The sequence below is a fragment of the Saccostrea echinata genome, unplaced genomic scaffold (genome assembly GCF_033153115.1).
Source record: "Saccostrea echinata isolate AGI-Se365-2 ecotype Australia unplaced genomic scaffold, CSIRO_AGI_Sech_v1 ptg000056l, whole genome shotgun sequence".
NCBI classification, from domain to species: Eukaryota; Metazoa; Mollusca; class Bivalvia; order Ostreida; family Ostreidae; genus Saccostrea; species Saccostrea echinata.
Window position 1 is genome coordinate 4,926,496 of NW_026889805.1, and position 25,713 is coordinate 4,952,208.

At 34.3% G+C, this 25,713-nt stretch overlaps 1 protein-coding gene across 2 annotated transcripts in view; it reads right to left on the reverse strand.

Annotated features, from left to right (window-relative positions):
• LOC133173317 (neurogenic locus protein delta-like) overlaps positions 1-25,713 on the reverse strand; it is a 60,590-nt gene continuing 34,877 nt past the window's right edge. For both annotated transcript variants that reach the window (XM_061308307.1, XM_061308306.1), the window contains 7 exons: positions 4,454-4,514; positions 3,501-3,755; positions 2,160-2,220; positions 1,936-2,066; positions 1,692-1,855; positions 1,312-1,528; positions 1-1,081 (listed from right to left, as the gene is read on the reverse strand). In XM_061308307.1, coding sequence (XP_061164291.1) covers positions 534-1,081; positions 1,312-1,528; positions 1,692-1,855; positions 1,936-2,066; positions 2,160-2,220; positions 3,501-3,755; positions 4,454-4,514 — 1,437 coding nt within the window. In that variant the 3' untranslated portion in view covers positions 1-533. The remainder of the gene's footprint in view (positions 1,082-1,311; positions 1,529-1,691; positions 1,856-1,935; positions 2,067-2,159; positions 2,221-3,500; positions 3,756-4,453; positions 4,515-25,713) is intronic.

Here is a 25,713-nt window from a genome sequence, read left to right on the forward strand (position 1 = left end):
GTAGAAAATAAGTTTTTATATAACTTCATTTTGTGATCATTAATAACACAATATCAAGACAATAATGTATGTGATTCCATAAGACCCAGCTATAAATATATACAGGAGTCAAAATCCAAGGAAACTGTATCTCTCTCTCTCTCTCTCTCTCTCTCTCTCTCTGTGCACACCAAAAAAATGTACAGTTTTCAATTACATTCAACTAAATCTCCATGCCCAATTTTTTTGGTTGGTCAATCTAATGCAGACATTCGACTTTTGATTTCAAAATCTCATGTGAAATATATTCCAAATTAATTAACAATTAACAAGAATCAATAAATGCATCTTAACCCTCCCCACCTTGTGCATCTTACAGCTGACAAGTCCATATCAATAGTCTTGTACAAGTATTCATTACTGACAATTGGCTTAGTTTTACAATGAAAAACATATATATGAAAGGAATGAAACCTGCCATGACAAATTTTAAAACAATGATAAACATTATAGTGATAAATATCACCGGTTGTTAACATCTGTAGTTCTTTAAATTACGGAGGAATCAGAAAATTCAATAATATAAAGAAGAGAGTCCAACACACATCAACTTGACATTTTGCACATAAGTTTTGAGGAAAAGGTCCTGAAATTTTCCCTTCAAAGTCAATAACTGAACTTTCACACTTTTCTCCAATGAACTCAGAAGGACAAATGCAACTAGTGTAATTTCTGTACTGTTTGCAAATACCGCCATTTTGACATGAAGATGGCGTACATGATTGTACAGACAGTTCACAGAGATCTCCATGGAAACCATATAAACAAATGCAACTGTAATCCTCTGTACCGTTCTTCAAACAACTTCCACCATTTTGACATTTTATATTTTTGCACATATCAATCTTGGATTCACATCGTTTTCCAAAGAAACCTTGAGGACATTTGCAATTCGCACGGAAGCCGGCTGTGGTATGGCATCGACCACCATTGAAGCACTTGATCCCATAACAGGGGTCCATAATTATCCCACACGTTTTACCCATGTAGTTTTCTTTACAGCGACAGATGAAATCATTGACTCCGTCCAAACAGGTGCCACCTGGATATGACAAGAAAATTCTGGTGTCAATTGCCTTTATTAGCAGACAAATTATTCATTGTTTAGTCTGCGCCAGTAAAAATAAACGATGAAAATTTCATTAACATCATATTTTTTAAAAGACACCCAAGATTTGTTTACAAAATGATGTAAAAGTCTATTTGAAGTGAAAACATAACTCAGAGTAATTAGGCACGTGCGTATCACGTTTGTAAATATTTTGAACTTACCATTTGCACATGGATTTGATCGACACTCGTCAATTTCACTTTCGCAATGTTTTCCTTCAAATCCCGCTAAACACGAACAATATGCTCCGTATTTGCCATTAGTACACGTACCGGAATTAGCACATATCATATCCTTGCAGAAACTCTTTTTATGTTGGCAGTATCTACCATGATATCCCTCAAGGCAAACACATTTGGCGTCGCCTTCCGAGGTTCCCTGAAAAAAAAGAAGCTGATTCTGGGTTCATTTTGGAAAATTATACAGTAGAATTAATTTGAAATTAAATGATTCCGTTTTCCTACTTTAGTAGATGCAATAAAATAAAAAAAAAAATCAAAAAACGAATAGTCAACTTAACGGTTAACATTAGAATTCTTACTTGACATTTCCCGCCATTTTGACAATGAATATCGAAGCAGACCTCGTTTTCACAAGTGCGACCAGTATATCCAGTCGAACACACGCATGTAAAATTCTTTCTCGCGTTGTTGAGGCAGGTTCCTCCATTTTTACATGGCCGATAGTTGGTGCAATAATGTTGATCTGTAAGAAATTTGATTATCTGCTTATCGTTTACAGCCTAAATTAGGAATAAATTGACATTATTTTATTGCATTTCTTACCTATATCGCAGTATCTTCCACCCCAGCCACTTCGGCAGATACATTGCCATGGTTCGTAACAGAAGCCGTTCACGCAACCAGGGTTAGGTATACACTTATCACAGGACTTTCCAGTCCAACCAAGAAAACACCTGAAATACAAAATTAATTCAATTTTAGCTTCACTGAACATCACAGTGCAGTTGATGACTACTATACAAGTATAAGTAAGAGAACATACGAACCTACACTCAAACGGGTTTTCACAATAGCCACGGCTGCTGTTGCACTTTTCAGTACAAACCGCTGTAACATCAAATTGTAGGACAATTACTAAAATGAATTTCTTACATATTTTTAAGGCTGTAAAAGATGTGTTGTTGCAAGAAAAAAATTATTTATTTCGAATTGCTGTCATCTTCGCTAGCCAAGGGTGACGATCCGCTCCTCTTCTCTTTTCAAAAGAGGAGAGGAGCGGATCGTCACCCTTGACTAGCGAATATGAATAGCTGCCTGCTTGTTACATTTTAGTTTCACGATAAAATATCCTCTGAGGAACAGGAAATTCGCTTTAAAGGCTATACATATATAAATTATTGAAACATTTAGGGCCATTAAATATATCCGATCATCAACAAGGAAGGATAACTCTTATATTTATCATTTTATTTAAAAAGTCTCAAAATGAAGCTTGAAATTGAGATCTTTTCGTGCAACAATTTTCATTTTATGCATCTTAATATGATTCAAGGTTCTTTGAAGTCTTAGAAACGGTCTTGTAAAAAGTTGACATTTGTACCCCATAAAAGAAAAAAAAAGGAATTCATTTTCAGAGAAATCGAATTTCCTTTAGTCTAGCATTAGATACCACTGTTTATTAACATGATATGAAATTAGACGTGATATTTGATGTCTAGCAATGATAACACAAGTTTTTTTTACACTATATATTAAATGACAATTGAAGTAAAAAGAAGAACTTAAATACTGTATAAGCATAAAAAAAGATGCAATTTCTCCAAATGCTGGAAACCTATATTTTTCTATCCTAAATTATATTTATTGATCAATTTTCAATTAGAAAATGCATAGCTGGTGTTTTTGTTTGCATTTCCTGAAAATATATTTGAGATTTGATAATTTTCTCTATATAATATGATTAACTATAATGAGGAACTTTGAAGAAATTCCATGGGTAAATTTACGTTACTATGTGATATCAGAGACATTTTTGTGAGCATTTTCAATTACTTAAAAGCTGATTTTCAGAACCTGAGGATCGGACTACCTTAAAGCCGAACTAGCCAGCATTAAGGACTTCAATTCTACGAATTTATTTGTTGAAATTGCTAACATAAAAACTTCCACACACGTTAAAGTAATCTTATTACATAATATTTATTAACGAAATCATCTTTGGTTTCCCAAGATCAGATCTATTCCCTGTGGCGAAATAATGGTTTAACTAAACGATTCAAGTTTTTTACGATTATTTAATTACTGCAATTTTATCAGAATATCATGTATGTTCCTTATTTTTTCTTCGATTCTTCAAAGTTCGTTCAAATTTAATAACAGGCCAGTACCTTCTTGACAGAATTCTCCTTGCCACCCAGGAAGACAGACTTTGGAGCCTGTTTCATCGCAAACATAGTGACCAAAGTTGTCGTTCCTGTGCCTACAGATTTGCTCACACGTGTCGCTGTAGTAAAATTCGTCACAGATTACCCGGTATTTATAGTAGATTTCTAACTGATCCGCCTTTGCCTTCCTTTTTGCCCACTGAGAGGGAGGCTTTAATTTGTCTGTTGCCACAGCTCGTAAAAGTCTATTTGAGACATCTATAAAACCAAGAAACAATTATGTATTTTCACAAATTCAGATTGTTCTGAGGTTTCCTAAATATAAGCTCGCTGCAGTTATAATTGAGAAACAAAGGAATCCCTCTAATTGGCTATGAAGCGGAAATAATATGTTTAAACCACACCGCAGTTCATAAAATTAGAATTTTTTTAATTTCTTGCATGCCATGTTGAATGAGATTCCTATGTATATAAATATGTCTGATGAATTGATAAGTACAAATAAGTGCCAGTAAAATAGTATTTTACTTTTCAATGTCAGAGATTCCCAACCCTTTGTATTTTGCTTGCTATTAGCAGATTCCCCTGCACTTATTCACATAATTTTAAGTTCAATGTATGCATTCTGATTCCTGAAACACACATTATGTTGCTTTTATTACAGAAATGTGTTGCATGAAAAGAAATCCTGTACGCGTTGCATCTCTGGCAAAGCATATAATGACCGAAAATGTCCACAGATGACATAAATCTTTAGACCCACAACAATGATGGGCCATATAAACGCTGGCATGTTCAATCTTTCGTTACTAATTGTGTCAGAAAAATGTACACACTACAGTTCTAATAAGATCTCAACGTGTTGGCGATGTTTAGGCATCTGTAGCGCTGCAGATGAGTAAGAACACTAGTAGTACATTTGAATGATTTTTTCCCCCTAGATGAGTTGATTTTACCTTCTGTGGAGAAGTCGGGATGAATGTCGCGCCACGCATCTATCACTAAAGAAAATGTTTCCTGAAAGAAAAAGGAAATCAAGATTCTTTATTTCAATTTGTTTACAGAAGAATCAATTGAATTTAGATTGTTCTAATTACATCTGTAGGGTGTGGGGGAGGAAACCTTTGCCAAATGTTGGGCGGCTGTAGGAGTTCCGGGTAAATAGGGCCTTTGTGATTCATCCATATTATGTAATTTTACAAACTAGATAGGTAACTGAACACAGAATGTCAATTTACAATATAAACAAATAAAAGTGTCTAATTAGAGAAATTATCGAGTCTTTCAACAAAGCTCCTGATACAAAGATTTTTTTCATGTATCTCTTGAAAAGCAGACGTTTGTATTGTAAACTCGTCAGACGACAGAGTATTGCAATTTCTTTGTGAATGATTGATGCTAACTAAGGTGTTAAGTTAAAAAAAATGAATTACACAATATCCCACTTCCGAGTTTATATTTAGCGCTGGATGTGAACAACAAGTTATGCATTAAATATAAGATATTTCTTTTGATACATTGTAATTTGTTTTATAGAACTTGTAATTTTTCTTTTTAGGTCTTTCCACCTTTCTGTGGAAAGACCTATTGATTTTCTTCTGTTTATTATTATTATTAGGTCTTTCCACCTTTCTGTGGAAAGACCTCTTGAAATGCTTATGTTTATTATTATTATTAGGTCTTTCCACCTTTCTGTGGAAAGACCTCTTGAAATGCTTATGTTTATTATTATTATTATTATTTTTCTTCCCGGACTTTTGAAACCGCAAGACTTATCGAAAAACTTTATAGTTCATGATACTGGATATTAAAAGTTATTCCGAAAAACGACCCCCCATGTTTGAACTTTGACCTCTTACGAAGTTATTGCCCCTTTCGCAAGAATAGCTTGTTATCGCTACTCCTTCAAAGCCGTAAACCGTAGAGGTACGAAACCTTCACCAATGTCTTCGACTAATTGAGGGGACTCTTCAATCTATTCATTGCGAAAGGATTTGTTGACCACTTCAATGAGTTATTGCCCCTGAAAGTTTTCGATGTTCACAAAAAACTAAAAATTTTCAAAACCATAAGTCGTTGAGACATGAAACCAACTGCATTGAATTCTTTGACCTTTGACCTTGAAATTTATGTCAAGGTCAAAGGTCAAGGTCATTCAAACTATGAGATATTTATAACTCTCTTGTCTTTCAACATATACTATATGTCTTTGCATCTTTAATATGTCCTTCTAAAAATATTTTAAAGATTTCAATTTTGTCCCCTAAGCTTAACCCCTTTGAAAGTTATCGGCCCTTGTCCAAAAAACCTTGTTATCGCTACTCCTCTGAAACCGTAGACCGTAGAGACATCAAACCTTCACTAATGTCTTCAGGGTCTTTTGACACAACTTCAATCTATTCAGTGCAAAAGGATCTGATGACCCCTTATATGAGTTATCGCCCTTTAACGTCTTTGCGCTTAATATTAGGCCTTATAACTTTAAAAGTATAAGTCCTAGAAGCATGAAACCAATTGCAATGTGATTCTTGACCTTTGACCTTTAATGTGTGGTAAAGGTCAAAGGTCAAGGTCAATTCAATTTTTTCATTTTTTTTTCTTTAGCTTTTTCTATTTTTCAAACTATTTCTGGATTCTTTCTGTATAAAAATTAACTCTAAAGAGTAAAATAAAAAAAATAAAGAAATTTAAAGAAGGTGGAAAGACCTCTAATTGTTCGAGAACAATTAGTCTACTAGTTATTATTATTTTTCTTCCCGGACTTTTGAAACCGCAAGACTTATCGAAAAACTTCATAGTTCATGATACTGGATATTAAAAGTTATTCCGAAAAACGACCCCCCATGTTTGAACTTTGACCTCTTACGAAGTTATTGCCCCTTTCGCAAGAATAGCTTGTTATCGCTACTCCTTCGAAACCGTAAACCGTAGAGGTACGAAACCTTCACCAATGTCTTTGACTAATTGAGGGGATTCTTCAATCTATTCATTGCGAAAGAATTCGTTGACCACTTCAATGAGTTATTGCCCCTGAAAGTTTTAGATGTTCATGAAAAATTAAAAATTTTCAAAACCATAAGTCGTAGAGACATGAAACCAACTGCATTGAATTCTTTGACCTTTGACCTTGAAATTTATGTCAAGGTCAAAGGTCAAGGTCATTCAAACTATGAGATATTTATAACTCTCTTGTCTTTCAACATATATTATATGTCTTTGCATCTTTAATATGTCCTTCTAAAACTATTTCAAAGATTTCATTCTTGTCCCCTAAGCTTAACCCCTTTGAAAGTTATTGCCCCTTGTGCGAAAAACATTGTTATCGCTACTCCTCTGAAACCGTAGACCGTAGAGACATCAAACCTTCACTAATGTCTTCAGGGTCTTTAGACACAACTTCAATCTATTCAGTGCGAAAGGATCTGATGACCCTTTATATGAGTTATCGCCCTTAAACGGCTTTGCGCTTAATAGTAGGCCTTATAACTTTAAAAGCATAAGTCCTAGAAGCATGAAACTAATTGCAATGTGATTCTTGACCTTTGACCTTTAATGTGTGGTAAAGGTAAAAGGTCAAGGTCATTTCAAAATTTTCAATTTTTTCATTTTTTTCTATTCTCAAGCCATTTCTGGATTCTTTTTGTATAAAAATTAACTTTAGAGAGTAAAATATAAAAATTAAAGAAATTTAAAGAAGGTGGAAAGACCTCTAATTGTTCGAGAACAATTAGTCTACTAGTTATTCTTCTTCTTCTTATTATTATTTTTCTTCCGCTGATTTTTTGTTTCGACATTTATCGAAAAGATTTTTTGTCCATCGTAAAGGTCATAAAAAGTTATGAACAAATTTGACCCAACGCGTATAACCTATGACCTCTTTCGCAGTTATTGCCCCTTTCGCTAGAAACCTTGTTATCGCTACTCCTCTGAAACCGTAAACCATAGAGGTATGAAACCTTCACCAATGTCTTTGACTAATTGAGGAGACTCTTCAATCTATTCATTACGAAAGGATTCGTTGAGCCCTTTTATGAGTTGTTGCCCCTGAAAGTTTTTGAAGTTTACAAATAATGAAAATTTTTCAAAACGATAAGTCGTAGAGACATGAAACCAACTGCATTAGATTCCATAACCCTAGACCTTGAAGTTTATATCAAGGTCAAAGGTCAAGGTCATTCCAAATAAGAGAAATAAAGCTCTTTTTATAGCTCTTTTATCTTTCAACATATACAGTATTTCTTTGCATCTTTAAAATGTACTTTTAAAACTATTTCAAAGATTTCAATCTTGTCCCCTTAGCTTAACCCTTTTAAAAGTTGTTGCCCCTTGTGCGAAAAACCTTGTTATCGCTACTCCTCTGAAACCATAAACCACAGAGACACGAAACCTTCACTACTGTATTCAGGGTCTTTAGACACAACTTCAATCTATTCAGTGCAAAAGTATCCGATGATCCCTTATATGAGTTATCGCCCTTTAACGTCTTTGCGCTTACTAGTAAACCTTATAACTTTAAAGCTAAAAGTCGTAGAAGCATGGGGTTAATTGTAATGTGACCCTTGGCCTTTGACCTTGAATATTTAATCAAGGTCAAATGTCAAGGTCATTTCAATTTTTTTTAAATTTTCATTTTTTCCATCTCTCAAGCCATTTCTGGTTTCTTTTGTATAAAAATAAAGAGTAGAGAGTTAAATATGAAGAATATATGAAATTTAAAGGTGGAAAGACCTCTAATTGTTCGAGAACAATTAGTCTACTAGTTTTACTTTTCTTTTGTATGTAATTCTATTTTCCATAGAAATCGCAAGTGTTGGTGTTTTTTTTTTATATCAAAAAGTGACGAACAGGTCCAAATGGAAGAATCTTTATAAATTATTGATGTTTATCAAACAATTATTATATATATGTATTGTATAGTAAACTCTTTACTTAATTGTCAGTAAAAATAGATTTTACTTATATGACGAATGAATAAGATATCGACTCCATGTGCAAAAGTATTTAAATAATCTTAATCATTGTAACATGCATGAAAAAAAGGATATATAATTTATATATATATCTCACAAATTACATGTAAACAATTTGTACTTTCCTCTCATATTTATTGTATTTAAAACTTTATGACATTTTTACACAATACAGATGATCGCTAAGTGAAGGTAACATTTCAGTTTAAATTGCCCGTCTTAGAAAGTATTATTTAGGTCTTTCCACCTTTCTGTGGAAAGACCTCTTGAAATGCTTATGTTTATTATTATTAGGTCTTTCCACCTTTCTGTGGAAAGACCTCTTGAAATGCTTATGTTTATTATTATTAGGTCTTTCCACCTTTCTGTGGAAAGACCTCTTGAAATGCTTATGTTTATTAGGTCTTTCCACCTTTCTGTGGAAAGACCTATTGAAATTGTTCTGTTTATTATTATTATTATTATTATTATTTTTATTATTTTTCCGCCGAATGGTTTTTTATTTCAAAAGTTATCGAAAAGATTCATGGTCCATAAGAATGTACTTTGTAAAAGATTTTTGCAGTTGACCCTGCGTATATGAACTTTGACCCCTTAAGGAGTTACAAGCCCTTTTGCAATAAAACCTTGTTATCGCTACTCCTTCGAAACCGTAAACCGAAGAGGTACAGAACCTTCATCAATGTCTTCGAATACTTGAGGGGACTCTTCAATCTTTTCATTGCGAAAGTATTCGTTGACCCCTTTTATGAGTTATTGCCCCTGAAAGTTTTTGATGTGTACGAATAATTAAAAATTTTCAAAACGATAAGTCGTAGAGACATGGGACCAACTGCATAAAATTAATTGACCTTTGACCTTAAAATATATGCAAAGGTCAAAGGTCAAGGTCATTCCAAAAATGAGAAATTAAGCTCTTTTTATATCTTTTTTGTCCTTCAACATGTCTTTTATATCTTTGCACCTTTAATATGTCCTCTTAAAACTATTTCAAATATTTCATACTTGTCCCCAAAGTTTGACCCCTTTAAAAGTTATTGCCCTTTTCATTAAAAATCTTGTTATCGCTACTCCTCCAAAACCGTAGACCGTAAAGACATCAAACCTTCACTAATGGCTTCAGGTTCTTTAGACACAACTTCAATGTATTAATTGCGAAAGGATCCGATGACCCCTTATATGAGTTATTGCCCTTTAATGTCTTTTTGCTTACTGTTAAACATTATAACTTTAAAACTAAAAGTCGTAGAAGCATGGGGTCAAGTGAAATGTGACCCTTGACCTTTGACCTTCACTATTTTTCAAGGTCAAAGGTCAAGGTCATTTCGAAATTTTTAAAATTTTCATTTTTTCCATTTTTCAAACAATTTCTGGTTTCTCTTGTATAAAAATAAATAGTAGAGAGTTAAATATGAAGAATACATGAAATTTAAAGAAGGTGGAAAGACCTCTAATTGTTCGAGAACAATTAGTCTACTAGTTAGGTCTTTCCACCTTTCTGTGGAAAGACCTCTTGAAATGCTTATGTTTATTATTATTATTATTATTATTATTATTATTTTTCTTCCCGGACTTTTGAAACTGCAAGACTTATCGAAAAACTTTATAGTTCATGATACTGGATATCAAAAGTTATTCCGAAAAACGACCCCCCGTGTTTGACCTATGACCTCTTACGAAGTTATTGCCCCTTTCGCAAGAATAGCTTGTTATCGCTACTCCTTCGAAACCATAAACTGTAGAGGAATGGAACCTTCACCAATGTCTTTGACTAATTGAGGGGACTCTTCAGTCTTTTCATTGCGAAAGTATTCGTCAACCCCTTTTATGAGTTATTGCCCCTGAAAGTTTATGAAACTTACGAATAATTAAAAATTTTCAAAACGATAAGTTGTAGAGAGATGGGACCAACTGCATAAGATTCATTGACCTCTGACCTTAAAATATATGCAAAGGTCAAAGGTCAAGGTAATTCAAAATATGAGAAATTAGGCTCTTTTTATATCTCTTTTGTCTTTCAACATATATTAAATATCTTTGCATCAGTAATATGTCCTCTTAAAACTATTTCAAAGATTTCATACTTGTCCCCTGAAATTTACCCCTTTAAAAGTTATTGCCCCTTTTACTGAAAACCTTGTTATTGCTACTCCTCCGAAACCGTAAACCGTAGAGACACAAAACCTTCACTAATGTCCTCAGGGTCTTTAGACACAACTTCAATCTATTCAGTGCGAAAGTATCCGATGACCCCTTATATGAGTTATCGCCCTTTAACGTCTTTGCGCTTACTAGTAAACCTTATAACTTTTAACGTAAAAGTTGTAGAAGCATGGGGTCAAGTGCAATGTGACCCTTGACCTTTGACCTTGAATATTTGTTCAAGGTCAAAGGTCAAGGTCATTTCAAAATTTTTAAAATTCTCATTTTTTCTATCTTTCAAGCCATTTATGGATTCTTTTTGGATAAAAATTATCATTAGAGAGTAAAATATGAAAAATATATCAGATTTAAAGAAGGTGGAAAGACCTCTAATTGTTCGAGAACAATTAGTCTCCTAGTTATTAGGTCTTTCCACCTTTCTGTGGAAAGACCTCTTGAAATGCTTATGTTTATTAGGTCTTTCCACCTTTCTGTGGAAAGACCTATTGAAATGCTTATGTTTATTATTATTATTATTATTTTTCCGTTACCGCCTTTTGAACCGAAAGACTTTTCGAAGAACTTTATAGTTCATGATACTCGACATCAAAAGTTATTTCGAAAAACTACCCAACGAGTATGACCTACGACCCCTTTCGGAGTTCTTGCCCTTTGAACGAAAAACCTTGTTATCGCTACTCCTTCGAAACCATAAACCCCAGAGGTACGAAACCGTTACCAATGTTTTCGACTACTTGAGAGGACTTTTCAATCTTTCATTGCGAAATGATTTGTCGAGCCCTTTATTAAGTTATCGCCCCTGAGAGTTTTCGAGGTTTACGAATAATGAAATATTTTTCAAAACGACAAGTCGTAAAGACATGGGACCAACTGCATTAAATTCTTTGACATTTGACCTTGAAATTTATATAGAGGTCAAAGGTCAAGGTCATTCAAAATATGAGAAAATTAGCTTTTTAAATATCTCTTTTGTCTTTTGACATATACTGAATACCTTTGCATCTATAATATGTCCTTCTAAAACTATTTTAAGGATTTCATTCTTGTCCCCCAAGCTTGACCCATTCAAAAGTTGTCACCCCTTTTGCAATAAAAACCTTGTTATCGCTACTCCTCCGAAACCGTAAACCGTAGAGATTCCAAACCTTCATCAGTGTCTTCGACTCATTTAGTACACTCTTCAATCTATGTAGTGCGAAAGGATACTTCGGCCCCTTGTATGAGTTAATGTCCCTGAAAGTTTTCGCTGCTTACATTTAATGAGCTTTTTTTCAAAGGGTCTATCCTAGAGACATGGGACCAACTGCATGGGCATGTTTGACCTTTGACCTTGAAATGTAGGTCAAGGTCAAAGGTCAAGGTCATTTAAAACCATAAGAAATTCCTTATATGTATGTAAAAATGTAACAATCAACTAAATGACCTTGACCTTGAACTTCGACCTTGACCTTTGACCTTGAACTTTGATGACCTTGGCCTTTGACCAAAAGGTCAGAATCAGTCATTAAATTACTCCTCTTCTCAAAAAAAAAAAAAAAAAAAAAAAAAAAAAAAAAAAAATCAAACCAATAGCAACGTAGAATATTTCTCAAAAACTCGTACAACACCTTGGATCGACATAAAATTTCGGGGGAACTGCAGAACAGACCGGAAAGAAACTTTCCTGAAAGTTTTACGCTGAATCTCTGAAGTATATAGAAATTATGAATGTTAACGGCAAACACTACATCTTTTCTCGTATCTGAAATTTAGGTGCCGATGAACATAAAAATGAATTGAAGCTTTTATCGGTTATTTCTTCAGTTGTTATGAATAGCAGTCGATTCTCTTGACATGATATGATATTTTAATACCAAGCATTCTTGATTTATTTAGTATGTGGAATTTATTTCAATTTTATTTAGAATTAATATTAATCGAATGAATGTCGAAAACAGCGATTTTTCAGAGCAAATAAATTTTCACGCTCTCATTGACACCTTTTTCTATCTAAAATGCATATCTGAGATTTTAATTTATGCTACTTACATTTAATTCAGTCCACACAGAGATGCTTATTTCAATCTTACCTAGTATTTCAGGATATTCAGTCATATCCGAACCTGATCCGATATTTTCATATATTTGTAAACAAAGTCACGGCACTGCAGTACTAATGCATCATAGGCTCTAAATGATTAACTCAATGCATTCAAATTATACACCAACTCAAATAATTTTTTTAAACCGAAAATCTGCATTCCTATTATACACCAATCGTGTTTCTCAAAACTATCTAATACTGATTACTACATTCCATAACAAACAAATCGCCACGTGCTTTTAGATTCCTATTTATTCCTAAACAATATATTTACTACCTCCATCTTCATCGCAATGCATGGCCTAATGGTTAGCGCACCTGCCTTTCAATCCAAGGGTTTTGGGTTCGATCTCTGCTGGAGGAGCAATTTTTTTTTTTTTTTTTTTTTTTTTTGCATTTTTTGCATTTTTCTTCTTTTTTTCAACCCAAATGACACGGAAACACTTAAAAAGGTGGAAAGGCCTCTAATTGTTCTCTGAACAATTAGTCTCCTAGTTATTATTATTATTCTTCTTCTTTTTCTTCCCGGACTTTTGAAACCGCAAGACTTATCGAAAAACTTTATAGTTCATGATACTGGACATTAAAAGTTATTTCGAAAAACGACCCCCCGAGTTTGACACATGACCTCTTACGAAGTTATTGCCCCTTTCGCAAGAATGACCTGTTATCGCTACTCCTTCGAAACCATAAACCGTAGAGATACAGAACCTTCACCAATGTTTTCGACTACTCGAGAGGACTTTTCAATCTTTTCATTGCGAAAAGATTTGTCGAGCCCTTTAATAAATTACTGCCCCTGAGAGTTTTTGATGTTTACGAATAATGACAAAATTCTCTAAACGATAAGTCGTAAAGACATGGGACCAACTGCATTAGATTTTGTGACCTCTGACCTTGAAATTTTTGTGAAGGTCAAAGGTCAAGGTCATTCAAAACATGAGAAAATTAGCTTTTTTAATATCTCTTTTGTCTTTCAACATATACTGATTATCTTTGCATCTATAATATGTCCTTCTAAAACTATTTCAAAGATTTCATTCTTGTCCCCCGAGCTTGACCCATTCAAAAGTTGTCACCCCTTTTGCAACAAAACCTTGTTATCGCTACTCCTCCGAAACTGTAAACCGTAGAGATTCCAAACCTTCATCAGTGTCTTTGACTCATTTAGTGCTCTCTTCATTCTATCATTGCGAAAGCATTCTTTGGTCCCTTGTATGAGTTACTGCCCCTGAAAGTTTACGCTACTTACATTTAATGATCTTATGTTTAAAACGGTGTATCCTAGAGACATGGGACCAACTGCATCGGCATACTTGACCTTTGACCTTGAAATATAGGTCAAGGTCAAAGGTCAAGGTCATTTAAAAACGTAAGAAATCCCTTATATATGTGTAAAATATAGCAATTCGCCAAATGACCTTGAACTTTGACCTTGACCTTTGACCTTGCATTGGGTCAAATGGAAAAGTTAGGACATGCATCCGGCTCCAGTATCAGGTAAAAATACAGAAAGTAAAGATTTCTTGGGGTTTTTTTGTGTGTGTGTGTGTTTTTTTTTTTTTTTTTTTGAATGACCTTGACCTTTGACCTTGACTCAAAGGTCACAATTAGGCTTAAGGATGTGGAAGTAGTTACAATTCTTAGTTTGAAAGAGGCATCAAATAAATAATTCACCCCCCCCCCCACCCTTCTTCAAAAAAAAAAAAAAAAATCACATCAACAACAATGTAGAATATTACTCTAGAATTCAAACCAGACCTCGGATCGACACCAAATTTGGTACAAATGTAGTACAGACCTCAGAGAAACTTTCTGGAGAGTTTTACGGTGAGTCTTGTAAGTTTATAGAAGTCATGAAGTTTCACGGCAAAAACTACAAGTTCTGTTGTGTTTGAAATTTAAGTGCAGGTGAACGAAGAAATGATCTAAACCTTTTATCGGCTATTTCTTCAGATGTCGTTAGTAGCATTTAATTCTCCTGATATGATACGACATTTTAACACCAAGCATTCTCTCTTTCTTTTACATTTGGAATTTATTTGATTTTTATTTAGAATTAATCAGTTTCCAGAACTAGCGATTTTCGGTATAATAAAAACAATTCTCGCTTTCATTGTCGTGTTTCCCTTCTAGAAATGCATGTTGGGAATTTAATTTGGGCTACACATATTTAATTTAACCCAAAGAAATGCTTATTTAAATGTTTCGTATTTATTTCAGGATATTCAGTCAGAAATGTTCAAATCCGAACCCGATCTTTTAAGCTTACAACGAAGCTATTTACAAAAAATTCAGCATGCTCACAATATCGATGAATCGGGCTTACAGTCCATTAATACATTTTCATTAGGGAACAGTGTTAACGTTTTCTCACGCAGCCCGTCCCTTGTTATTTTATATACTGCTTGCAAGTTCAGGAACTATTTCCTTTTACGGAACTTCTTTCTTCCCCTACCGATTCTAAAAATACGCTTGCATTTATTCTATACTCCTAAACATTTTAACTTACTGATGTTATCGCAATGCGTGGCCTAATGGTTAGCGCACCTGCCTTTCAATCCAAGGGTTTTGAGTTCGAGCCCAGCTGGAGGAGCATTTTCTTTTTTTTTTTTTTTTTTTTTTTTTTGGTGCATATTTTGCATTTTTCTCCTTTTTTTTCAACCCAAATGACACGGAAACACTTAAAAAGGTGGAAAGGCCTCTAATTGTTCTCTGAACAATTAGTCTCCTAGTTATTATTATTCTTCTTCTTTTTCTTCCCGGACTTTTGAAACCGCAAGACTTATCAAAAAACTTTATAGTTCATAATACTGGATATCAAAAGTTATTCTGAAAAACGACCCCCCATGTTTGACCTATGACCTCTTACAAAGTTATTGCCCCTTTCGCAAGAATAGCTTGTTATCGCTACTCCTTTGAAACCGTAAACCGTAGAGGTACGGAACCTTCACCAATGTCTTCGACTAATTGAGGGGACTCTTCAATCTTTTCATTGCAAAAGTATTCGTCAACCCCTTTTATGAGTTATTGCCCCTGAAAGTTTATGAAACTTACGAATAATTAAAAATTTTCAAAACGACAAGTCGTAGAGACATGGGACCAACTGCATAAGATTCATTGACCTTTGACCTTAAAATATATGCAAAGGTCAAAGGTCAAGGTAATTCAAAATATGAGAAATTAGGCTCTTTTTATATCTCTTTTGTCTTTCAACATATATTAAATATCTTTGCATCAGTAATATGTCCTCTTAAAACTATTTCAAAGATTTCATACTTGTCCCCTGAAATTTACCCCTTTAAAAGTTATTGCCCCTTTTACTGAAAACCTTGTTATTGCTACTCCTCCGAAACCGTAAACCGTAGAGACACAAAACCTTCACTAATGTCCTCAGGGTCTTTAGACACAACTTCAATCTATTCAGTGCGAAAGTATCCGATGACCCCTTATATGAGTTATCGCCCTTTAACGTCTTTGCGCTTACTAGTAAACCTTATAACTTTTAACGTAAAAGTTGTAGAAGCATGGGGTCAAGTGCAATGTGACCCTTGACCTTTGACCTTGAATATTTGTTCAAGGTCAAAGGTCAAGGTCATTTCAAAATTTTTAAAATTCTCATTTTTTCTATCTTTCAAGCCATTTATGGATTCTTTTTGGATAAAAATTATCATTAGAGAGTAAAATATGAAAAATATATCAGATTTAAAGAAGGTGGAAAGACCTCTAATTGTTCGAGAACAATTAGTCTCCTAGTTATTAGGTCTTTCCACCTTTCTGTGGAAAGACCTCTTGAAATGCTTATGTTTATTAGGTCTTTCCACCTTTCTGTGGAAAGACCTATTGAAATGCTTATGTTTATTATTATTATTATTATTTTTCCGTTACCGCCTTTTGAACCGAAAGACTTTTCGAAGAACTTTATAGTTCATGATACTCGACATCAAAAGTTATTTCGAAAAACTACCCAACGAGTATGACCTACGACCCCTTTCGGAGTTCTTGCCCTTTGAACGAAAAACCTTGTTATCGCTACTCCTTCGAAACCATAAACCCCAGAGGTACGAAACCGTTACCAATGTTTTCGACTACTTGAGAGGACTTTTCAATCTTTCATTGCGAAATGATTTGTCGAGCCCTTTATTAAGTTATCGCCCCTGAGAGTTTTCGAGGTTTACGAATAATGAAATATTTTTCAAAACGACAAGTCGTAAAGACATGGGACCAACTGCATTAAATTCTTTGACATTTGACCTTGAAATTTATATAGAGGTCAAAGGTCAAGGTCATTCAAAATATGAGAAAATTAGCTTTTTAAATATCTCTTTTGTCTTTTGACATATACTGAATACCTTTGCATCTATAATATGTCCTTCTAAAACTATTTTAAGGATTTCATTCTTGTCCCCCAAGCTTGACCCATTCAAAAGTTGTCACCCCTTTTGCAATAAAACCTTGTTATCGCTACTCCTCCGAAACCGTAAACCGTAGAGATTCCAAACCTTCATCAGTGTCTTCGACTCATTTAGTACACTCTTCAATCTATGTAGTGCGAAAGGATACTTCGGCCCCTTGTATGAGTTAATGTCCCTGAAAGTTTTCGCTGCTTACATTTAATGAGCTTTTTTTCAAAGGGTCTATCCTAGAGACATGGGACCAACTGCATGGGCATGTTTGACCTTTGACCTTGAAATGTAGGTCAAGGTCAAAGGTCAAGGTCATTTAAAACCATAAGAAATTCCTTATATGTATGTAAAAATGTAACAATCAACTAAATGACCTTGACCTTGAACTTCGACCTTGACCTTTGACCTTGAACTTTGATGACCTTGGCCTTTGACCAAAAGGTCAGAATCAGTCATTAAATTACTCCTCTTCTCAAAAAAAAAAAAAAAAAAAAAAAAAAAAAAAAAAAAATCAAACCAATAGCAACGTAGAATATTTCTCAAAAACTCGTACAACACCTTGGATCGACATAAAATTTCGGGGGAACTGCAGAACAGACCGGAAAGAAACTTTCCTGAAAGTTTTACGCTGAATCTCTGAAGTATATAGAAATTATGAATGTTAACGGCAAACACTACATCTTTTCTCGTATCTGAAATTTAGGTGCCGATGAACATAAAAATGAATTGAAGCTTTTATCGGTTATTTCTTCAGTTGTTATGAATAGCAGTCGATTCTCTTGACATGATATGATATTTTAATACCAAGCATTCTTGATTTATTTAGTATGTGGAATTTATTTCAATTTTATTTAGAATTAATATTAATCGAATGAATGTCGAAAACAGCGATTTTTCAGAGCAAATAAATTTTCACGCTCTCATTGACACCTTTTTCTATCTAAAATGCATATCTGAGATTTTAATTTATGCTACTTACATTTAATTCAGTCCACACAGAGATGCTTATTTCAATCTTACCTAGTATTTCAGGATATTCAGTCATATCCGAACCTGATCCGATATTTTCATATATTTGTAAACAAAGTCACGGCACTGCAGTACTAATGCATCATAGGCTCTAAATGATTAACTCAATGCATTCAAATTATACACCAACTCAAATAATTTTTTTAAACCGAAAATCTGCATTCCTATTATACACCAATCGTGTTTCTCAAAACTATCTAATACTGATTACTACATTCCATAACAAACAAATCGCCACGTGCTTTTAGATTCCTATTTATTCCTAAACAATATATTTACTACCTCCATCTTCATCGCAATGCATGGCCTAATGGTTAGCGCACCTGCCTTTCAATCCAAGGGTTTTGGGTTCGATCTCTGCTGGAGGAGCAATTTTTTTTTTTTTTTTTTTTTTTTTTGCATTTTTTGCATTTTTCTTCTTTTTTTCAACCCAAATGACACGGAAACACTTAAAAAGGTGGAAAGGCCTCTAATTGTTCTCTGAACAATTAGTCTCCTAGTTATTATTATTATTCTTCTTCTTTTTCTTCCCGGACTTTTGAAACCGCAAGACTTATCGAAAAACTTTATAGTTCATGATACTGGACATTAAAAGTTATTTCGAAAAACGACCCCCCGAGTTTGACACATGACCTCTTACGAAGTTATTGCCCCTTTCGCAAGAATGACCTGTTATCGCTACTCCTTCGAAACCATAAACCGTAGAGATACAGAACCTTCACCAATGTTTTCGACTACTCGAGAGGACTTTTCAATCTTTTCATTGCGAAAAGATTTGTCGAGCCCTTTAATAAATTACTGCCCCTGAGAGTTTTTGATGTTTACGAATAATGACAAAATTCTCTAAACGATAAGTCGTAAAGACATGGGACCAACTGCATTAGATTTTGTGACCTCTGACCTTGAAATTTTTGTGAAGGTCAAAGGTCAAGGTCATTCAAAACATGAGAAAATTAGCTTTTTTAATATCTCTTTTGTCTTTCAACATATACTGATTATCTTTGCATCTATAATATGTCCTTCTAAAACTATTTCAAAGATTTCATTCTTGTCCCCCGAGCTTGACCCATTCAAAAGTTGTCACCCCTTTTGCAACAAAACCTTGTTATCGCTACTCCTCCGAAACTGTAAACCGTAGAGATTCCAAACCTTCATCAGTGTCTTTGACTCATTTAGTGCTCTCTTCATTCTATCATTGCGAAAGCATTCTTTGGTCCCTTGTATGAGTTACTGCCCCTGAAAGTTTACGCTACTTACATTTAATGATCTTATGTTTAAAACGGTGTATCCTAGAGACATGGGACCAACTGCATCGGCATACTTGACCTTTGACCTTGAAATATAGGTCAAGGTCAAAGGTCAAGGTCATTTAAAAACGTAAGAAATCCCTTATATATGTGTAAAATATAGCAATTCGCCAAATGACCTTGAACTTTGACCTTGACCTTTGACCTTGCATTGGGTCAAATGGAAAAGTTAGGACATGCATCCGGCTCCAGTATCAGGTAAAAATACAGAAAGTAAAGATTTCTTGGGGTTTTTTTGTGTGTGTGTGTGTTTTTTTTTTTTTTTTTTTGAATGACCTTGACCTTTGACCTTGACTCAAAGGTCACAATTAGGCTTAAGGATGTGGAAGTAGTTACAATTCTTAGTTTGAAAGAGGCATCAAATAAATAATTCACCCCCCCCCCCACCCTTCTTCAAAAAAAAAAAAAAAAATCACATCAACAACAATGTAGAATATTACTCTAGAATTCAAACCAGACCTCGGATCGACACCAAATTTGGTACAAATGTAGTACAGACCTCAGAGAAACTTTCTGGAGAGTTTTACGGTGAGTCTTGTAAGTTTATAGAAGTCATGAAGTTTCACGGCAAAAACTACAAGTTCTGTTGTGTTTGAAATTTAAGTGCAGGTGAACGAAGAAATGATCTAAACCTTTTATCGGCTATTTCTTCAGATGTCGTTAGTAGCATTTAATTCTCCTGATATGATACGACATTTTAACACCAAGCATTCTCTCTTTCTTTTACATTTGGAATTTATTTGATTTTTATTTAGAATTAATCAGTTTCCAGAACTAGCGATTTTCGGTATAATAAAAACAATTCTCGCTTTCATTGTCGTGTTTCCCTTCTAGAAATGCATGTTGGGAATTTAATTTGGGCTACACATATTTAATTTAACCCAAAGAAATGCTTATTTAAATGTTTCGTATTTATTTCAGGATATTCAGTCAGAAATGTTCAAATCCGAACCCGATCTTTTAAGCTTACAACGAAGCTATTTACAAAAAATTCAGCATGCTCACAATATCGATGAATCGGGCTTACAGTCCATTAATACATTTTCATTAGGGAACAGTGTTAACGTTTTCTCACGCAGCCCGTCCCTTGTTATTTTATATACTGCTTGCAAGTTCAGGAACTATTTCCTTTTACGGAACTTCTTTCTTCCCCTACCGATTCTAAAAATACGCTTGCATTTATTCTATACTCCTAAACATTTTAACTTACTGATGTTATCGCAATGCGTGGCCTAATGGTTAGCGCACCTGCCTTTCAATCCAAGGGTTTTGAGTTCGAGCCCAGCTGGAGGAGCATTTTCTTTTTTTTTTTTTTTTTTTTTTTTTTGGTGCATATTTTGCATTTTTCTCCTTTTTTTTCAACCCAAATGACACGGAAACACTTAAAAAGGTGGAAAGGCCTCTAATTGTTCTCTGAACAATTAGTCTCCTAGTTATTATTATTCTTCTTCTTTTTCTTCCCGGACTTTTGAAACCGCAAGACTTATCAAAAAACTTTATAGTTCATAATACTGGATATCAAAAGTTATTCTGAAAAACGACCCCCCATGTTTGACCTATGACCTCTTACAAAGTTATTGCCCCTTTCGCAAGAATAGCTTGTTATCGCTACTCCTTTGAAACCGTAAACCGTAGAGGTACGGAACCTTCACCAATGTCTTCGACTAATTGAGGGGACTCTTCAATCTTTTCATTGCAAAAGTATTCGTCAACCCCTTTTATGAGTTATTGCCCCTGAAAGTTTATGAAACTTACGAATAATTAAAAATTTTCAAAACGACAAGTCGTAGAGACATGGGACCAACTGCATAAGATTCATTGACCTTTGACCTTAAAATATATGCAAAGGTCAAAGGTCAAGGTAATTCAAAATATGAGAAATTAGGCTCTTTTTATATCTCTTTTGTCTTTCAACATATATTAAATATCTTTGCATCAGTAATATGTCCTCTTAAAACTATTTCAAAGATTTCATACTTGTCCCCTGAAATTTACCCCTTTAAAAGTTATTGCCCCTTTTACTGAAAACCTTGTTATTGCTACTCCTCCGAAACCGTAAACCGTAGAGACACAAAACCTTCACTAATGTCCTCAGGGTCTTTAGACACAACTTCAATCTATTCAGTGCGAAAGTATCCGATGACCCCTTATATGAGTTATCGCCCTTTAACGTCTTTGCGCTTACTAGTAAACCTTATAACTTTTAACGTAAAAGTTGTAGAAGCATGGGGTCAAGTGCAATGTGACCCTTGACCTTTGACCTTGAATATTTGTTCAAGGTCAAAGGTCAAGGTCATTTCAAAATTTTTAAAATTCTCATTTTTTCTATCTTTCAAGCCATTTATGGATTCTTTTTGGATAAAAATTATCATTAGAGAGTAAAATATGAAAAATATATCAGATTTAAAGAAGGTGGAAAGACCTCTAATTGTTCGAGAACAATTAGTCTCCTAGTTATTAGGTCTTTCCACCTTTCTGTGGAAAGACCTCTTGAAATGCTTATGTTTATTAGGTCTTTCCACCTTTCTGTGGAAAGACCTATTGAAATGCTTATGTTTATTATTATTATTATTATTTTTCCGTTACCGCCTTTTGAACCGAAAGACTTTTCGAAGAACTTTATAGTTCATGATACTCGACATCAAAAGTTATTTCGAAAAACTACCCAACGAGTATGACCTACGACCCCTTTCGGAGTTCTTGCCCTTTGAACGAAAAACCTTGTTATCGCTACTCCTTCGAAACCATAAACCCCAGAGGTACGAAACCGTTACCAATGTTTTCGACTACTTGAGAGGACTTTTCAATCTTTCATTGCGAAATGATTTGTCGAGCCCTTTATTAAGTTATCGCCCCTGAGAGTTTTCGAGGTTTACGAATAATGAAATATTTTTCAAAACGACAAGTCGTAAAGACATGGGACCAACTGCATTAAATTCTTTGACATTTGACCTTGAAATTTATATAGAGGTCAAAGGTCAAGGTCATTCAAAATATGAGAAAATTAGCTTTTTAAATATCTCTTTTGTCTTTTGACATATACTGAATACCTTTGCATCTATAATATGTCCTTCTAAAACTATTTTAAGGATTTCATTCTTGTCCCCCAAGCTTGACCCATTCAAAAGTTGTCACCCCTTTTGCAATAAAACCTTGTTATCGCTACTCCTCCGAAACCGTAAACCGTAGAGATTCCAAACCTTCATCAGTGTCTTCGACTCATTTAGTACACTCTTCAATCTATGTAGTGCGAAAGGATACTTCGGCCCCTTGTATGAGTTAATGTCCCTGAAAGTTTTCGCTGCTTACATTTAATGAGCTTTTTTTCAAAGGGTCTATCCTAGAGACATGGGACCAACTGCATGGGCATGTTTGACCTTTGACCTTGAAATGTAGGTCAAGGTCAAAGGTCAAGGTCATTTAAAACCATAAGAAATTCCTTATATGTATGTAAAAATGTAACAATCAACTAAATGACCTTGACCTTGAACTTCGACCTTGACCTTTGACCTTGAACTTTGATGACCTTGGCCTTTGACCAAAAGGTCAGAATCAGTCATTAAATTACTCCTCTTCTCAAAAAAAAAAAAAAAAAAAAAAAAAAAAAAAAAAAAATCAAACCAATAGCAACGTAGAATATTTCTCAAAAACTCGTACAACACCTTGGATCGACATAAAATTTCGGGGGAACTGCAGAACAGACCGGAAAGAAACTTTCCTGAAAGTTTTACGCTGAATCTCTGAAGTATATAGAAATTATGAATGTTAACGGCAAACACTACATCTTTTCTCGTATCTGAAATTTAGGTGCCGATGAACATAAAAATGAATTGAAGCTTTTATCGGTTATTTCTTCAGTTGTTATGAATAGCAGTCGATTCTCTTGACATGATATGATATTTTAATACCAAGCATTCTTGATTTATTTAGTATGTGGAATTTATTTCAATTTTATTTAGAATTAATATTAATCGAATGAATGTCGAAAACAGCGATTTTTCAGAGCAAATAAATTTTCACGCTCTCATTGACACCTTTTTCTATCTAAAATGCATATCTGAGATTTTAATTTATGCTACTTACATTTAATTCAGTCCACACAGAGATGCTTATTTCAATCTTACCTAGTATTTCAGGATATTCAGTCATATCCGAACCTGATCCGATATTTTCATATATTTGTAAACAAAGTCACGGCACTGCAGTACTAATGCATCATAGGCTCTAAATGATTAACTCAATGCATTCAAATTATACACCAACTCAAATAATTTTTTTAAACCGAAAATCTGCATTCCTATTATACACCAATCGTGTTTCTCAAAACTATCTAATACTGATTACTACATTCCATAACAAACAAATCGCCACGTGCTTTTAGATTCCTATTTATTCCTAAACAATATATTTACTACCTCCATCTTCATCGCAATGCATGGCCTAATGGTTAGCGCACCTGCCTTTCAATCCAAGGGTTTTGGGTTCGATCTCTGCTGGAGGAGCAATTTTTTTTTTTTTTTTTTTTTTTTTTGCATTTTTTGCATTTTTCTTCTTTTTTTCAACCCAAATGACACGGAAACACTTAAAAAGGTGGAAAGGCCTCTAATTGTTCTCTGAACAATTAGTCTCCTAGTTATTATTATTATTCTTCTTCTTTTTCTTCCCGGACTTTTGAAACCGCAAGACTTATCGAAAAACTTTATAGTTCATGATACTGGACATTAAAAGTTATTTCGAAAAACGACCCCCCGAGTTTGACACATGACCTCTTACGAAGTTATTGCCCCTTTCGCAAGAATGACCTGTTATCGCTACTCCTTCGAAACCATAAACCGTAGAGATACAGAACCTTCACCAATGTTTTCGACTACTCGAGAGGACTTTTCAATCTTTTCATTGCGAAAAGATTTGTCGAGCCCTTTAATAAATTACTGCCCCTGAGAGTTTTTGATGTTTACGAATAATGACAAAATTCTCTAAACGATAAGTCGTAAAGACATGGGACCAACTGCATTAGATTTTGTGACCTCTGACCTTGAAATTTTTGTGAAGGTCAAAGGTCAAGGTCATTCAAAACATGAGAAAATTAGCTTTTTTAATATCTCTTTTGTCTTTCAACATATACTGATTATCTTTGCATCTATAATATGTCCTTCTAAAACTATTTCAAAGATTTCATTCTTGTCCCCCGAGCTTGACCCATTCAAAAGTTGTCACCCCTTTTGCAACAAAACCTTGTTATCGCTACTCCTCCGAAACTGTAAACCGTAGAGATTCCAAACCTTCATCAGTGTCTTTGACTCATTTAGTGCTCTCTTCATTCTATCATTGCGAAAGCATTCTTTGGTCCCTTGTATGAGTTACTGCCCCTGAAAGTTTACGCTACTTACATTTAATGATCTTATGTTTAAAACGGTGTATCCTAGAGACATGGGACCAACTGCATCGGCATACTTGACCTTTGACCTTGAAATATAGGTCAAGGTCAAAGGTCAAGGTCATTTAAAAACGTAAGAAATCCCTTATATATGTGTAAAATATAGCAATTCGCCAAATGACCTTGAACTTTGACCTTGACCTTTGACCTTGCATTGGGTCAAATGGAAAAGTTAGGACATGCATCCGGCTCCAGTATCAGGTAAAAATACAGAAAGTAAAGATTTCTTGGGGTTTTTTTGTGTGTGTGTGTGTTTTTTTTTTTTTTTTTTTGAATGACCTTGACCTTTGACCTTGACTCAAAGGTCACAATTAGGCTTAAGGATGTGGAAGTAGTTACAATTCTTAGTTTGAAAGAGGCATCAAATAAATAATTCACCCCCCCCCCCACCCTTCTTCAAAAAAAAAAAAAAAAATCACATCAACAACAATGTAGAATATTACTCTAGAATTCAAACCAGACCTCGGATCGACACCAAATTTGGTACAAATGTAGTACAGACCTCAGAGAAACTTTCTGGAGAGTTTTACGGTGAGTCTTGTAAGTTTATAGAAGTCATGAAGTTTCACGGCAAAAACTACAAGTTCTGTTGTGTTTGAAATTTAAGTGCAGGTGAACGAAGAAATGATCTAAACCTTTTATCGGCTATTTCTTCAGATGTCGTTAGTAGCATTTAATTCTCCTGATATGATACGACATTTTAACACCAAGCATTCTCTCTTTCTTTTACATTTGGAATTTATTTGATTTTTATTTAGAATTAATCAGTTTCCAGAACTAGCGATTTTCGGTATAATAAAAACAATTCTCGCTTTCATTGT